At 47.1% G+C, this 16,535-nt stretch overlaps 1 protein-coding gene across 1 annotated transcript in view; it reads right to left on the reverse strand.

Moving 5' to 3' along the window:
- cdc40 (cell division cycle 40 homolog (S. cerevisiae)) overlaps positions 1-16,535 on the reverse strand; it is a 163,801-nt gene that overhangs the window by 128,477 nt on the left and 18,789 nt on the right. The window contains exon 3 of the mRNA XM_055634949.1: positions 9,949-10,078. Within this exon, the coding sequence (XP_055490924.1) occupies positions 9,949-10,078 (130 nt within the window). The remainder of the gene's footprint in view (positions 1-9,948; positions 10,079-16,535) is intronic.

Consider the following 16,535-nt stretch of genomic DNA (forward strand, 5'->3'; position numbering starts at 1 on the left):
GTCAGGATATTGAGTACAGCAGATGGAATATCATGTTACATCCATAAAAACATTGTTAAGGCCACAGTTTGAGTATTGTGTATGGTTCTGAGTGCCCGGCAAAAAGGATGTCATGAAAATAAAAAGGGTGCAAAAAAGATTTATGATGATGTTAATGGGTCTGGGTTGTCATGAATGGTGACTTTTTGTGCAAAAGACAAACAATCCAACAAACTATAAACACAATCATAACACACATATTCTTTTACATAATAAATAATGGAATGGAAAAACGTTCAGTAGATAGGTGTTTACAGTCCGAATGGCCTCTGGGAAGAAACTCCTTCTCAACCTCTCCGTTCTCACCGCATGGCAACGGAGGCGTTTGCCTGACCGTAGCAGCTGGAACAGTCCGTTGCAGGGGTGGAAAGGGTCTCTCATGATATTGTTGGCTCTGGAGTTGCACCTCCTGATGTATAGTTCCTGCAGGGGGAGCAAGTGAAGTTTCCATAGTGCGTTCGGCCGAACGCACTACTCTCTGCAGAGCCTTCTTGTCCTTGGCAGAGCAATTCCCAAACCAGATGGTAATGTTCCCGGACAAGATCCTTTCCACCGCCGCTGCGTAGAAGCACTGGAGGATCCTCGGAGACACTCTGAATTTCCTCAATTGCCTGAGGTGGTAAAGGCGCTGCCTTGCCTTACTCACGAGTGCTGAGGCGTGTGATGCCCATGTCATATCCTCGGAGATGTGGACTCCCAGATATTTAAAACAGTTCACCCTATCCACAGGATCCCCATTTATCCTCAATGGAGTGTACGTCCTCGGATGATGTGCCCTCCTAAAGTCCATGATCAGCTCCTTCGTTTTTTTGACGTTCAAGAGGAGGCTGTTATCCTGGCACCAGAGTGCTAGATCAGCCACCTCCTCCCGGTAGGCCCTCTCATCATTGTCTGAGATTAGGCCCACCACCAATAGGGGGCTGAGGACACAACCCTGGGGCGATCCTGTGCTCAGGGTGAGGGACTTCGATGTATTCCCTCCCATCTTGACTACCTGGGGCCTGGCGGTGAGAAAGTCCAGGACCCAGGCACACAGGGAGGTGTTGAGCCCCAATTGCATTAGCTTCCCGGCCAGTCTGGTGGGGACTATCGTGTTGAAGGCTGAACTGTAGTCTATGAACAGCATCCTCACGTAGCCCCCCTTCTGGCTGTCCAGATGGGAGAGAGTGGTGTGCAAGACCTGGGAGACCGCATCGTCCGTGGATCTGTTCGGACGGTATGCGAACTGCAACGGGTCCATGTTCCGAGGGAGGAAGGCGCAGAGGAATACAACATTCTGAGGGGCATAGATGAAGTGAATAGGCATAATCCTTTCCTCAGGGTAGGGGAGCCTAAAGTGGGGTTAGAGGTGAGAGAGGAAACATTTCAAAGGGACCCGAGGGACAACTTTCTCGCAGAGGTGGCAGCGTGTATATGGAACGGGCTGCCAGAAGATGTAGCAGGGGCGGATACAATGATAACATTTAAAGAAGACTTTGAGGGGTAATTGCATGGGAAGGATAGGGGGTATATAGGCCAGCCGCAGACAAGTGGGACTCGTTCTGTTGCGTGACGTGGACAAGTTGAGCTGTAGGGCCTGTTTTCATGTTATGTCCAGTGCCCTCCATAATGCTTGGGACAAAGACCCATCATTTATTTATTTGCCTCTGTACTCCACAATTTGAGATTTGTAATAGAAAAAAAAAAAATCACACGTGGTTAAAGTGCACATTGTCAGATTTTATTAAAGGCCATTTTTATACATTTTGGTTTCACCATGTGGAAATTACAGCAGTGTTTATACATAGTCCCCCTATTTCAGGGCACCATAATGTTTGGGACACATGGCTTCAAAGGCGTTTGTAATTGCTCAGGTGTGTTTAATTGCCTCCTTAATGCAGGTATAAGAGAGCTCTCAGCGCCTAGTCTTTCCTCCAGTCTTTCCATCACCTTTGGAAACTTTTATTGCTGTTTAGCAACATGAGGACCAAAGGTGCCAATGAAAGTCAAAGAAGCCATTATGAGACTGAGAAACAAGAATAAAACTGTTAGAGACATCAGCCAAACCTTAGGCTTTCCAAAATCAACTGTTTGGAACATCATTAAGAACAAAAAGAGAATATTGGTGAGCTTACTAATTGCAAAGGGACTGGCAGGCCAAGGAAGACCTCCACAGCTGATGATAGAAGAATTCTCTCTATAATAAAGAAAAATCCCCAAACACCTGTCTGACAGATCAGAAACATTCTTCAGGAGTCAGGTGTGGATTTGTCAATGACCACTGTCCGTGAAAGACTTCATGAACTGAAATACAGAGGCTACACTGCAAGATGCAAGATGCAACAATAGGATGGCCAGGTTACAGTTTGACAAGAAGTACAAAAAAAAAGCAACCACAGTTCTGGAAAAAAGGTCTTGTGGACAGATGAGACAAAGACTAACTTATATCAGAGTGATGGCAAGAGCAAAGTATAGAGGAGAGAAGGAACTGCCAAAGATACAAAGCACACCACCTCATCTGTGAAACACGGTGGTGGGGGTGTTATGGCCTGGGCATGTGTGGCTGCTGAAGGTTCTGGCTCACTTACCTTCATTGATGATACAACTGCTGATGGTAGTAGCATCATGAATTCTGAAGTGTGTAGACACATCCTATCTGCTCAAGTTCAAACAAATGCCTCAAAACTCATTGGCCAGCGGTTCATTCTACAGCAATGATCCCAAACATACTGCTAAAGCATCAAAGGAGTTTTTCAAAAAAAAAGGTAAATTCTTGAGTGGCCAAGTCAATCAACCGATCTGAACTCAATTGAGCATGCCTTTTATATGCTGAAGAGAAAACTGAAGGGGACTAGCCCCCAAAACAAGCGTAAGCTAAAGATGGCTGCAATACAGGTCTGGCAGAGCATCACCAGAGAAGACACCCTTTGACCTGGTGATGTCCATGGATCACAGACTTCAAGCAGTCATTGCATGCAAAGGATATGCAACAAAATACTAAACACGACTACTTTCATTCACATTACATTGCTGTCTCAAACATTATGGTGCCCTGAAATGGGGGGGGGGGGGGGGACTATGTATAAACACAGCTGTAATTTCAACATGGCGAAACCAAAATGTATAAAAATGGCCTTTATTAAACTCTGACAATGTGCACTTTAACCACATGTGATTTTTTTCTATTACAAATCTCAAATTGAGGAGTACAGAGGCAAATAAATAAATGATGGGCCTTTGTCCCAAACATTATGGAGGGCACTGTAGCTCTGGGTCTTTACGCCTCGATGCGATTGAGATGGAAGAAATCAAAGAATGGAATGCAATTATTGTGAGATTCTGTCGACTTGTAGTGGATTTTGGAATTCACCTTTCTCCGACAATGGAGAAATGGAGATTGAGAAAGGTAGTGGCAGGCACAGAGAAATGGAGTGTAAATTGATAGCAAAAGTAATGACATTGTCGGGTTCCTATTCTCTCTCGTTCCCAAATGCTGTGAAAGGATCTTTGACCTGAAATGTCAACTTTGTTTTATTTTACCCAGAAGCTGCCTGATCTGCAAAGCATTCCCAGTATTTTCTGCTTGTATTTCAGATTTCTTGCATCTATAGTTATTTGTTGATATTCATTACCTCTCAGTGTCTCCGTTTCAACTAAATCTGGCTAGCTTCTTATCCTTTCCAGAAATTCCCGGCACTCTCCATAATCTTCGACACATCCAAAGTGAGAATCACATCAAACATGCTCCTCCACCTTTGATATGTCGCCCGTATTATTCTAAAGATCCAACATTGTCAGCTGTGCCTTCAGCTGCTAAGACTTCAGCAGGAAAGGATTTGGAGCTTCTGCTGCAAATCCCCCCTTCAGCTGTTATGCCCTTCTACCTCTATTATGTGGGTCAACAAATCTCTACACGTTAGAGATATAGCACGGAAACAGGCCCTGCAGCCCACGCCAACCAGCCATCACCCATATACTAGCACTATCCTAAAGCCTGGGAACAATTTAGAATTTACAGAAGCAAATGAACCTACAAACCTGCAGGCCCTTTGGCCCACGCCAACCAGTGATTCCTGCACACTAATACTATCCTAGACACATTGGGGACAATTTACAATGCTGCCAAGCCAATTAGCCTACATACCTGTACTTCTTTGGAGTATGGGACAAAACCCCCCCTCCCCTGTCACAGGGAGAACGTAAAACTCTGCATAGGCAGCACTTGTTGTCAGGATCGAACACGATCTCTGTCGCTGTAAGCCAGCAACTCTACACTGCGCCACTGTGCATCTTACATAGTGCAATGTTGAACAACGTTTATGCATCTCACCTGCTTTATACTGTAAAAAGTAAGACAAAAGAGCAGAATTACGCCATTCAGCCCATTTCCGCCATGGGATCATGGCTATTCTACATTTCCCCCTCAGCCCAATTCTCTTGCCCCCTCCCAGTAAACTTTGTGGCCTTACAAACAAGAACCTATCAGTCCCGTCTTTAAAAATACCCAGGCTTGGCCTCCACAGCCACCTGTGGCAATGGAAACCCTCGAGCTTCTGGCTAACTAGTCAAATGCAAGTTATTAGTTTTAGGTTTAACTCCACACAGGCACCATCCCAGGTCAGGATGGGTCCTTGGTCTCTGGCGCTGTAAGGTAGCAGCTTTGCCGCCTATGTGGACCCTTGGTTTCTGGTGCTGTAAAAGCCCTGTCCCACGATACGAGTTCATTCCAAGAGCTCTCCCAAGTTTAAAAAAAAAAATCAAACTCGTGGTAAGCACGGTGAATGAACGTAGCGGGTACGTCGGAGCTCGGGGACGTCGCTTGGCGGCACATAACGCTAACGGCAGGTATTCGGGAAGACTCGCTAACGGCAGGCAAGCACGGGAAGACTCGTGAAGATTTTTCAACACGTTGAAAAATGTCCACGAGATCCCCGAGTACTGACGAGTGGCCATTACCATAAATCTCCGAGTTAGAATAAGGGCAAACTCGGGAGAGCTCTTGGAATGAACTCGTACCGTGGGACAGGGGTTTAAGGCTGCAGCTCTGCCAGCTTCGCCGCCTAAGTGTTATGTTTCTGGATGTTATATTAAAAGAAACTGAATTCCAGTTTTTGATTCCAAGAACAAGAGCCCCGACAGAAAAGTAAATTGTTACACTTTACAGAACAAAAACCTTGAAATCTCATTACTGGTCTCCAGCTGATGGCATTCCATTGCTCTGCTTGCAATCTAATTTACTCAAATAATTTATTGGTTAATAATATTTTATATTCCTTGCAGAATTCCAGGACTCTTATCTCATAATGATAATTCTTAGTAAGTTCATAGAATCTGTACAAAGAACTAAATTCAACGAAGGGCTTGGTTCTCACCTTGGAATAAATTAATTCATGTCATAGATCTCATTATTGTTAAATACGGAATGCCAAAGGAAGTAGTCACAGTGGATACAAGTACAGGTGCACAACCTTTTATCCGAAGTTCCAAATAACGAAAAGCTCCGAATAGCGACATTTTTTCGGTCCTTGAAAAAAGGTCCTTGAAGACGTTCACCGAGGGCGGCCCGCAGAGGTGACAGCGGAACCTCCGGTCGGTCCTCGAAGAAAGGGGAACTAAATCCCCATTCATAAAAGAGAAGGTGAGGGTATATTGCGCGGGAGGGTTAATAATTGACAATCTGCTGCTGCCTGCCCGTTGAGTTAAAAATGTTCCCACGGTAGGCTCACGATACACAGTGGATCGTGAGTCTTGCGTGGGAACGTTTTAACTCAGCGGGCAGGCAGCAGCAAATTGTCGCTCCCTTCAGTTTTACCCCACCTACACCACTCTGCTTCCCGGCAATGTGTGTGACCCCTTCCCTCCCCTCTCCAGCTCCCTGCCCATTGCACCGGCGCGGGGGCTTTGCACTGTCTTCATGTTGGAGCCAGTGCCAGTCACCGGAGACGTCAGGACCAACGGGACACCGGCCCCCAGGCCCACTGCAAGCACGGAGATCCCAGAGACCCACAGCCAGCAGCAGCCCAGCCCCGTTCCAACTACAGAGGAACACGCTCCCCGTAGGGACAGAAGCTGATGGTGTGCAAAGTGCGTCTTGGTCTTGAGGTTGCGGATGAGGGGGGCGCAGCTCGGGCTGTGACGTCTCCGGCCACCCGCTGTACAGGAGCTGAGACTGGGAACTGCGGGGTTGTTTGCAGTTGCAGAGGGAGGGGGTAAGGGCGATACAGTTCCCAGTCTCAGCTCCATTCCAGGGGGTGACCGGAGACGTCAGGGCCAACGGGACACCGACTGCAAGCACGGAGATCCCGGAGACTCACAGCCAGCAGCAACTCTAGCCCAGCCCCGCTCCAACTCCAGAGGAACCCGGGTTGCGGATGAGGGGGCGCAGCTCGGGCTGTGGGCGAACTGCCACTTGTCGCTGTAGCGGCGCATCGGGGAGCGGGTTCTTGTTGGTCCTGACGTCTCCGGCCATCCCCCTGGACAGGAGCTGAGAGACGTCAGGACCACCAGAAGCCGCTCCCCAATGGGCCGCTACAGCGACAAGTGGCAGTTCGCCCACAGCCCGAGCTGCGCCCCCTCATCGGGACACCGACCCCCAGGCCCACTGCAAGCACGGAGATCCCAGAGACTCACAGCCAGCAACAACTCTAGCCCAGCCCCGCTCCAACTCCAGAGGAACCCGGGTTGCGGATGAGGGGCCGCAGCTCGGGCTGTGGGCGAACTGCCACTTGTCGCCGTAGCGGCGCATCGGGGAGCAGATTCCTCTGGAGTTGGAGGGACAGGGAGACTCAGCAGCTTTTGAGAATGGTGGGCAATCACTTCCAAAGTTCTGCCCACACAGTCAGTACACCAGTCTCCCGCACTAAGATCATCTCACAGAGAATGATCCCAGCCTAACCCTCCCTATTCTCTCCTATTCTGCAAGAAAAAACTACATTGAAGACTCAAACTCACGATCGAGGAACTGCCGGGATCGAGGCGCAAACTCGCGACCTTGCGGATATGAGCCGAGCACTCTACCACTACGCTAAAAATCTTCCATTCCGAAAGCCGAAAAATTCTGAATTACGAAAAGTGCCTGGTCCCAAGGCTTTCGGATAAAAGGTTGTGCACCTGTAGTTAGGGATGTGGATCTACATTAAAAACAGTGCAAATAAAGAAGCTGCAGATGGAGGAAATCTGAAATAAACTGAAGATACCCAGCAAATTGGATGGTGTCCCTCAACGCAACCCATTCCCCAAGGCAATATTCCGCCACTCACCCATTCCCCAATGCACCATGTTCCCCCAATGCATTATGCCCCACTCACCCATAGGCCCAACCCGCACCTCTTCCCCCCATAGGGGGGGGGAAATGGGGGGGGGGGGGGAGGGAAGATTGGGGGGGGGGGGGGGGAGGGAAGATTCCACCGGGGGGGAAGAGGTGCGGGCGGGGGGGAAGAGGTGCGGGGGGGGGGGGGGGGAAGATAGGCCCTAAGGTGCGGCAGGCGCGGCTGAGAGGGCGGGCGGGGGGCGGGGGGGGGGGAAGAGGTGTGGGCGGGGGGGGGAGGGGGGGAAGAGGAGAGGTGCGGGCGGGGGGCGGGGGGGGGGGGGAAGAGGTGCGGGGGGGGGGGGGAAGAGGTGGGGGGGGGGGGGGGGGGGGGAAGAGGTGGCGGGGGGGGGAAAGAGGTGCGGGGGGGGGGAAGAGGTGCGGGCGGGGGGGGGGGAGGTGCGGGCGGGGGGGGGCAGGGGGGGGCGAGGTGGGGGGGGGGGGAAGGGTGGGGGGGGGGGGGGGAAGAGCTCGGAGAAAATACTGGGGTTTTGGGGGGGGTATCATGGGGGAGAAGGGGCAAGAGCCAGCGAGGGGGACGAGAGGGGAAGGGGCTGGAGCGGACTCGCAGCGATCACTGCTCGTTCTCCAGCGCCGAGATCGGATTCTCCACTTTCCGTTTGGCGACATCTCCCGTGCTGGGCCGGGCTGTTTCCAGCCCCCCCGAATATTGTGTCGGGTTTGACCACGCTCCAGTAAAGATGCGACGGCGCATGAAGGGGCGGACCGTGTCGCGGAGTGACAGGAGAAAAGACTGCGCTGAAAAGACTGCACTGAGCGGCAGGAGATGAGATCGATCTGCGCACGCACGGTTTTTAAGATTTTTAAACCTCGCTAAAGTTTGAATTAGACCACCGATCGAAACGAAAGGCGGTGCAATCACAGCGCAGGAGAACGGCGAGTAAGCTGGCGAAACATCGAACCGTCTTTGCGCAAGGAGAATGACCGCGCAACCGGAAGATAACAAGAGTGGTGAATCCGTGGAATTCTCTGCCACAGAAGGTAGTTGAGGCCAGTTCATTGGCTATATTTAAGAGGGAGTTAGATGTGACCCTTGTGGCTAAAGGGATCAGGGGGTATGGAGAGAAGGCAGGTACAGGATACTGAGTTGGATGATCAGTTATGATCATATTGAATGGCGGTGCAGACTCGAAGGGCTGAATGGCCTACTAAAGATCAGAGCTTTAGTTATGTATAGATTATATTTTTTCTCTCAACATTTGATCCCTGACCATGAGAACATCTGATATTTTTAGTTTTAGTACAATGCAAATCATTTAAATTTAGAATACTGGCCAAAGATGTTAAAGAAAGTGTTGCAAGATTTTAAAAAATCTTACAAGTTTATAGCACACAAAAAACTGTGATCATATATGACAACAAAGAAAGATTCATGTAACAGTATGAACATCTGCTCTCGGCCAGATGGTGTTGAGACAAAAACGGTGGCCTGTTTGTTAAATCCTTGCCTCCCAGCTCACATCCTTCATACTGTACACTTTGGTCATCAATACATTTTCTCCTTCAACTTCAGCGTAACCACATTTGGTTTAGTTTAGAGATACAGCATGGAAACATGCCCTCTAGCCCACATCGATCACCCATTCACACGAGTTTGATGTCAACTCACTTTCTCATCCACCCCCTACACACTGGAAACAATTTACAGAGGCCAATTATCCCACAAACCCACACAGGTGGCACCCGAGGTCAGGATCAAACCCACGTCTCTGGCAATTTTGAGGCAGCGCCCAGACACAATTCAGTTGTTACTCCTCGGCATCAGGAAGTACATCCAAAAATCTTTGGCCTCCTCACATCAGTCAACAGAAGGATATTGAAAGTGTGAAAAGAAAGCTTGATATAGCAAAATCACAATTTAGAAATGACACGTTCTTCTTCTAAAGGATTTCATATCACTAAATGGCAGCACAGTGGCAGAGTTGCTGCCTTACAGCGCCAGAGGCTCAGGTTCGATCCTGACTACGGGTGCTGTCTGTACAGTTTGTACGCTCTCCTTGTAACTGTGTGGGTTTCCTACAGGTGCGCTGGTTTCCTCCCACACTCCATAGACGTGCAGGTTCATGGAATAATAGGCTTCTGGTGCGTAGGATAAAACTGGTGTACGGGTGATCGATGGTCAACACGGGCTCGGTGGGCCGAAGGTCCCGTTTCCACGCTGTATCACTAAACTAAACACGTTTACAGCGAACGTAGTTAAAAATCTTTCACAATACTGAATTCCAAGTCAGAAACAAAAAGAAGCAATTAAGTATGTGTGTGGTGTGGGCAGAGTGAGAGATCGCCTCTCTTCCTTGGCAACCTCTCTTCTTGGTCTTGAGATTTTAGATTAGATTAGTTTAGATTCCTTTATTGTCATTCAGACCTTATGGTCGGAACAAAATTATGTTGCCTGCAGTCATACACAGAACCAATAAAAACAAAACATACAATAAACACAAATTAAACATCCACCACAGTGAGTTCACCAAGCACATCCTCACTGTGATGGAGGCAAAGTCTTGGGCAGATTTATGCTGCAAATGAATCACTGTACCCGTCACCAACAGCTTTTCCTATAACATAACACTGAAGAAAATCTCAAGGAATACATTGGAACTTACCATAGGTATGAAATGTTCTCCTTTGCTCCTCAAACCTGAAGTCATTAATATGGGCAGGTTCAGCATATCCAGACAGCATGTTTCTGGGGGCAGCCATCTGCTGTGTCTTGAAAGGGTTCACTGGACCAAACTGAAACAAAATGTACATGTGATGAATTATCCCAACTCCAAATACATTGTACTTTATTGTAGACACTGCTCTGTAACTCCAATGACAAGCCATGCCTAATTTGAAAATAGGAATCATAGTTTTTATTCAACAATTACACTAAAATATATGTTGAAATATACAATGAACACGATCGATTTAGTCCAAAAACCATTTAGTTAAAATGTATTTATTTGGGTGGACATAAATAGTGCAGTAATTGACCTATTGAATTAAAAATAAACTTGCCAGTCAGAATTTTCCAGCATGATATGAAACAATAAATTACCCTTGGACTCCCAAACTGTTTTAGATACATCGGTATCAAATGCTTCAGTCTAGTTACAAAATAATGTCATAACACAATGCTTAACAATACTGCCAATGATTCCTCTCAAGCAGAATTCGTCTTGAACTATCCTCAAGACTAAGAATGGAATGGACACAGAAAATAAATTAAGTTCATATGTTTTAGGAGCAGAGGTAGGCCGTTTGGCCAACATCAAGTCTACTCCGCCATTCAATTAAGGAATTAAGCAAGTGACCCTTTTCTAAAGTGTCACCAGAACAAGCTTATCATCCTTAAATAAGGGTGACCAAAGTTCTATGCAGTACGCTAGGTACAATTTCAACAATGCTCAATACAGTTGTACCAAGAATTATTTTGCTAGATCTTCATCACCTTTGCAAAAAAGGTGAACACTCGACTGCCTACCTCAATACTAGCTGCATGTAAACTTTCTATATTTCCCGTTCATGGACCATAGATCCCTTTATACCACAGCAGTTTATCCTCAGATCCTGCTTTTCTGTCTATCCTCTTCTTTGAAGTACAGGTGCACAACCTTTTATCCAAAAGCCTTGGGACCAGACACTTCTCGGATTTCGGAATTTTTCGGATTTCGGAAGATTTTTAGCGTAGATTAGGTAGGTAGCGCGGGCGGCTTGAAAAGTCTGGAGCGGCTGCCTCCTCCCCGGAGACCGGGGAATCATTGTAAATCATTGCTTAAATGTTAGTCAGTTAGTTTGGAAGGATTTTATGTGGTGGTGGGGGGGGGGTGAAGGGGGAAACTTTAATTCTTAGTCCCCTACCTGGTCGTGGAGGCGGGGAGTGGGCAATGCCTTACCGGGTCGCCGTGCAGTAAGCTCCGGAGCGCTGTGGCTGCCGACTCCCAACATCGCGAAACTGGGGCTGCGGGCGGTGCCGGTTGGAGCTCCGACCCCGGCAACTCTAACCCTGGCTGCGCTGCGCTCCAAATCCAGCCTCTACAGTAGTACAGACCTGGGTTGACCGTGGGTCGTTTCGGGTCAAGTTTGGCGGCAAACGCGAGCTTTGGTGTGCAGACGACATCCTGGAAAAAATGTCCGGTTTTCTGAGCTTTTCGGTTTCCGGAACTCCAGATAAAAGGTTGTGCACCTGTACTGCAAAGCCATGACATTGGGGAGTGCATGAATGTGGTATTGAGGCCGAGATAGGATGGATTATAGCAATGAATGGCAAAGTATAGAAGATGAAGCAAAGAACTGCAAATGCCAGTTTACAAAAAGGACACAGTGCTGGAGTAACTCAGCGGGTCAAGCAGCATCTGTGGAGAACATGGATAGGTGACGTTTCACAGAGTGCTGGAGTAACTCAGCTGGTCAGGCAGCATCTGTGGAGAACATGGATAGGTGACGTTTCAAGTCAGTACCCTTCTAAAGACTTACGTATGTTGTTTGAGGAGCTGACTAATATTTTCTTATCTTCAAATCTTATTAACCTATCCAAGTGGATAACCTCCACTGGGCACAGAATTTCCGTCCTCCTGACAACTAATAGACCTGTCCCGAGTTCATTCCAAGAGCTCTCCCAAGTTTAAAAAAAAATCAAACTCGTGGAAAGCACGGTGAATGAACGTATAGGGTACGTCGGAGCTCGGGGCCTTCTCTTAGCGGCTCGTAACGCTAACGGCAGGTACTCGGGAAGACTCGTGAAGATTTTTCAACGTGTTGAAAAATGTCCACGAGAGCCCCGAGTACTGACGAGTGGCCATTACCGTAAATCTCCGAGTTCGAATCAGGGCAAACTCGGGAGAGCTCTTGGAATGAACTCGTACCGTGGGACAGGGCTTTTATTTTTTTTAACCCATCTTTTGTCAACAGCATAGATGGCTACAACACACTTGACCTCTTCATCAAGGTTGTGGAATTTGTTAAACCTATGAAATGCAGGCTAGAACAGCTGCAAAACTTGAAAAAGAGAGAGAGAGAGAGATAGAACTACAAAAATCTTGAGCGATAGACAAAGCGTTGGAGGAAGTCAGCGGGTCAGACAGCAATTGTAGGAGGGAAATTAACAGACTATGCTTTCGGAAGACGCGTCATGATCAGAATGGTAGATTGTCCATTCCCTCCACACCTGAATATAATTCCACACCAGCTAAGTACCTCCAGTACTTTGTGTTTTTACCAAAGAGAGAAACATAGAACATAGAAACATAGAAATTAGGTACAGGAGTAGGCCATTCGGCCCTTCGAGCCTGCACCGCCATTCAATATGATCATGGCTGATCATCCAACTCAGTATCCCGTACCTGCCTTCTCTCCATACCTTCTGATCCCCTTAGCCACACGGGCCACATCTAACTCCCTCTTAAATATAGCCAATGAACTGGCCTCGACTACCCTCTGCGGCAGAGAGTTCCAGAGATTCACCATTCTCTGTGAAAAAAGTTCTTCTCATCTCGGTTTTAAAGGATTTCCCCCTTATCCTTAAGCTGTGACCCCTTGTCCTGGACTTCCCCAACATCGGGAGCAATCTTCCTGCATCTAGCCTGTCCAACCCCTTAAGAATTTTGTAAGTTTCTATAAGATCCCCTCTCAATCTCCTAAATTCTAGAGAGTATAAACCAAGTCTATCCAGTCTTTCTTCATAAGACAGTCCTGACATCCCAGGAATCAGTCTGGTGAACCTTCTCTGCACTCCCTCTATGGCAATAATGTCCTTCCTCAGATTTGGAGACCAAAACTGTACACAATACTCCAGGTGTGGTCTCACCAAGACCCTGTACAATTGCAGTAGAACCTCCCTGCTCCTATACTCAAATCCTTTTGCTATGAAAGCTAACATACCATTCGCTTTCTTCACTGCCTGCTGCACCTGCATGCCTACTTTCAATGACTGGTGTACCATGACACCCAGGTCTCGCTGCATCTCCCCTTTTCCTAGTCGGCCACCATTTAGATAATAGTCTGCTTTCCTGTTTTTGCCACCAAAATGGATAACCTCACATTCATCCACATTATACTGCATCTGCCAAACATTTGCCCACTCACCCAGCCTATCCAAGTCACCTTGCAGTCTCCTAGCATCCTCCTCACAGCTAACACTGCCCCCCAGCTTAGTGTCATCTGCAAACTTGGAGATATTGCCTTCAATTCCCTCATCCAGATTATTAATATATATTGTAAATAGCTGGGGTCCCAGCACTGAGCCTTGGGGTACCCCACTAGTCACTGCCTGCCATTGTGAAAAGGACCCGTTTACTCCTACTCTTTGCTTCCTGTTTGCCAGCCAGTTCTCTATCCACATCAATACTGAACCCCCAATGCCGTGTACTTTAAGTTTGTATACTAATCTCTTATGTGGGACCTTGTCGAAAGCCTTCTGGAAGTCCAGATACACCCCATCCACTGGTTCTCCCCTATCCACGCTACGTTACACCCTCGAAAAATTCTATAAGATTCGTCAGACATGATTTACCTTTCGTAAATCCATGCTGACTTTGTCCAATGATTTCACCACTTTCCAAATGTGCTGCTATCCCATCTTTAATAACTGCCTCTAGCATTTTCCCCACTACCGATGTTAGACTAACTGGTCTGTAATTCCCCATTTTCTCTCTCCCTCCCTTCTTAAAAAGTGGGGTTACGTTTGCTACCCGCCAATCCTCAGGAACTACTCCAGAATCTAAAGAGTTTTGAAAGATAATTACTAATGCACCCACTATTTCTGGAGCTACTTCCTTAAGTACTCTGGGATGCAGCCTATCTGGCCCTGGGAATTTATCCGCCTTTAATCCATTCAATTTACCCAACACCACTTCCCGGCTAACCTGGATTTCACTCAATTCCTCCAACTCCTTTGACCCGCGATCCCCTGCTATTTCTGGCAAATTATTTATGTCTTCCTTAGTGAAGACGGAACCAAAGTAGTTATTCAATTGGTCCGCCATATCCTTGTTCCCCATGATCAACTCACCTGTTTCTGACTGCAAGGGACCTACATTTGTTTTAACTAATCTCTTTCTTTTCACATATCTTGAAAGACAGAAATGTCAGTGCTTGACCATGAAGGAATATGGCTACAAGGTTAACGGTCATTTAAAATCAAGATGCATGGAAACATCTGTCACAACTATTTGCAATCTAAAATAATGACTTGAAGAAGAGGTCAAATGCATTGCTAACTTTTCTGCTGACAGAATATGGGTGGATCAGTAAGTTGTCAGGAAAATGGAAAGTTTATCCTCTTTGGTACGAAAGTAAGATCAGAAGATGAGGAACATGCGTTGATCAGCCTGCCTCTCGACCCTACTTCACGATTCATTAGCATGGCTGATCCCATATTGGCCTCAGTACCACCTCCATGCACTTGAGGTACATTTCTGGAATTCCTTATACGTTTAAGAACATATGATGGCAATATGTTTAAAAGTGGATATATTTATGAAAGATCGGGGTATTGAAGGCTTTGGGGAACTGGCGCAGAAAAAGCGTTGAGGTAAATCAACGAATTACAATGGTCAATGGTTCTTTATTAAAACAGGTACCGAGGTAAAGTGAAATTCACATTTTGCATACAGATCATTAAATGATTACCATGACCACAGTGAACGGCAATTTTGGGTTGATGGCCGTGGCCTACTTTTCTGTGCCAGTTCCGCATTGCCCTCAATTCATGTATAATGTATGTTGTCTGAATCCATGTGCCTGTGATGTTGCTGTAAGATTTATTGCATCTGTACCTCACCGTATTTGTGCATATGACAATAAACTCCAGTTGACTTTGATTATATACAGCTTCCTTAAATGATCAATGATTTCCACTTTGATTATAAACTCTGACATCGTGCCAACAACACCCATTAACCTAACGTGCCTGCAGGTTCCCTGCTTTCTGCCTTTCTATATTTTTCCAACACAAACTCTTTACCAATTTACTAATCTTATTAGAGGGCTATGCCTCAACAAAAACTCGTATGTCAGGCTGTTATTCATTGATTACAGCTCGGCATTTAATACTATCGCCCCCTCCAAGCTGGTTACCAAACTCACAGAACTGGGTCTCTGCGCATCTGCAGCTGGATCCTCGACTTCCTCATCCACAGACCACAGTCTGTTTGTATTGGTGGAAATGGGTCAGACTCGATAACAATCAGCACGGGAACGCCTCAAGGCTGCGTGCTCAGCCCCCTGCTGTACTCACCCTATACTCATGACTGCATAGCCGGCCATAGTGCTAACTTCATCATCAAGTTCGCTGACGACACCACTGTTGTGGGACGTATCACTGATGGGGATGAGTCCAAGTAAAGAAGAGATCGAGCAACTGTCCATATGGTGCCAGAACAATAACCTGGCCCTCAACACCAGCAAAACCAAGGAACTGATTGTGGACTTTGGAAGGAGTAGGAGGGGGACCCACAGTCCCGTTTATATCAACGGGCCGATGGTTGAAAGGACCAAGAGTTTCAAATTCCTGGGCGTGCACATCTCTGAAGATCTTTCCTGGTCAGAGAACACCGATGCAATTATCAAGAAAGCTCATCAGCGCCTCTACTTCCTGAGAAGATTACGGAGAGTCGGTTTGTCAAGGAGGACTCTCTCTAACTTCCACAGGTGCACAGTAGAGAGCATGCTGACCGGTTGCATCGCAGCTTGGTTTGGCAATTTGAGCGCCCTGGAGAGGAAAAGACTACAAAAAGTAATAAACACTGCCCAGCCCATCATCGGCTCTGACCTTCCTTCCATCGAGGGGATTTATCGCAGTCGCTGCCTCAAAAAGGCTGGCAGTATCATCAAAGACCCACACCATCCTGGCCACACACTCATCTCCTCGCTACCTTCAGGTAGAAGGTACAGGAGCCTGAAGACTGCAACAACCAGGTTCAGGAATAGCTACATCCCCACAGCCATCAGGCTATTAAAACTGGCTCAGACAAAACTCTGACCATTAATAGCCCATTATCTGTTATTTGCACTTTTCAGTTTATTTATTCATGTGTTTTGTAGTCAATGCCTACTATATTCTGTTGTGCTGAAGCAAAGCAAGAATTTCATTGTCCTATCAGGGACACATGACAATAAACTCACTTGACTTGACTTCTGCCCCTGGGCCATCTCAGGGGAGGAAGCACTAACCTCGGTTTCCCTGTCAAACCTTCTAAGAAACTTGCAC

This window comes from Leucoraja erinacea, chromosome 5, assembly GCF_028641065.1.
Source record: "Leucoraja erinacea ecotype New England chromosome 5, Leri_hhj_1, whole genome shotgun sequence".
NCBI classification, from domain to species: Eukaryota; Metazoa; Chordata; class Chondrichthyes; order Rajiformes; family Rajidae; genus Leucoraja; species Leucoraja erinaceus.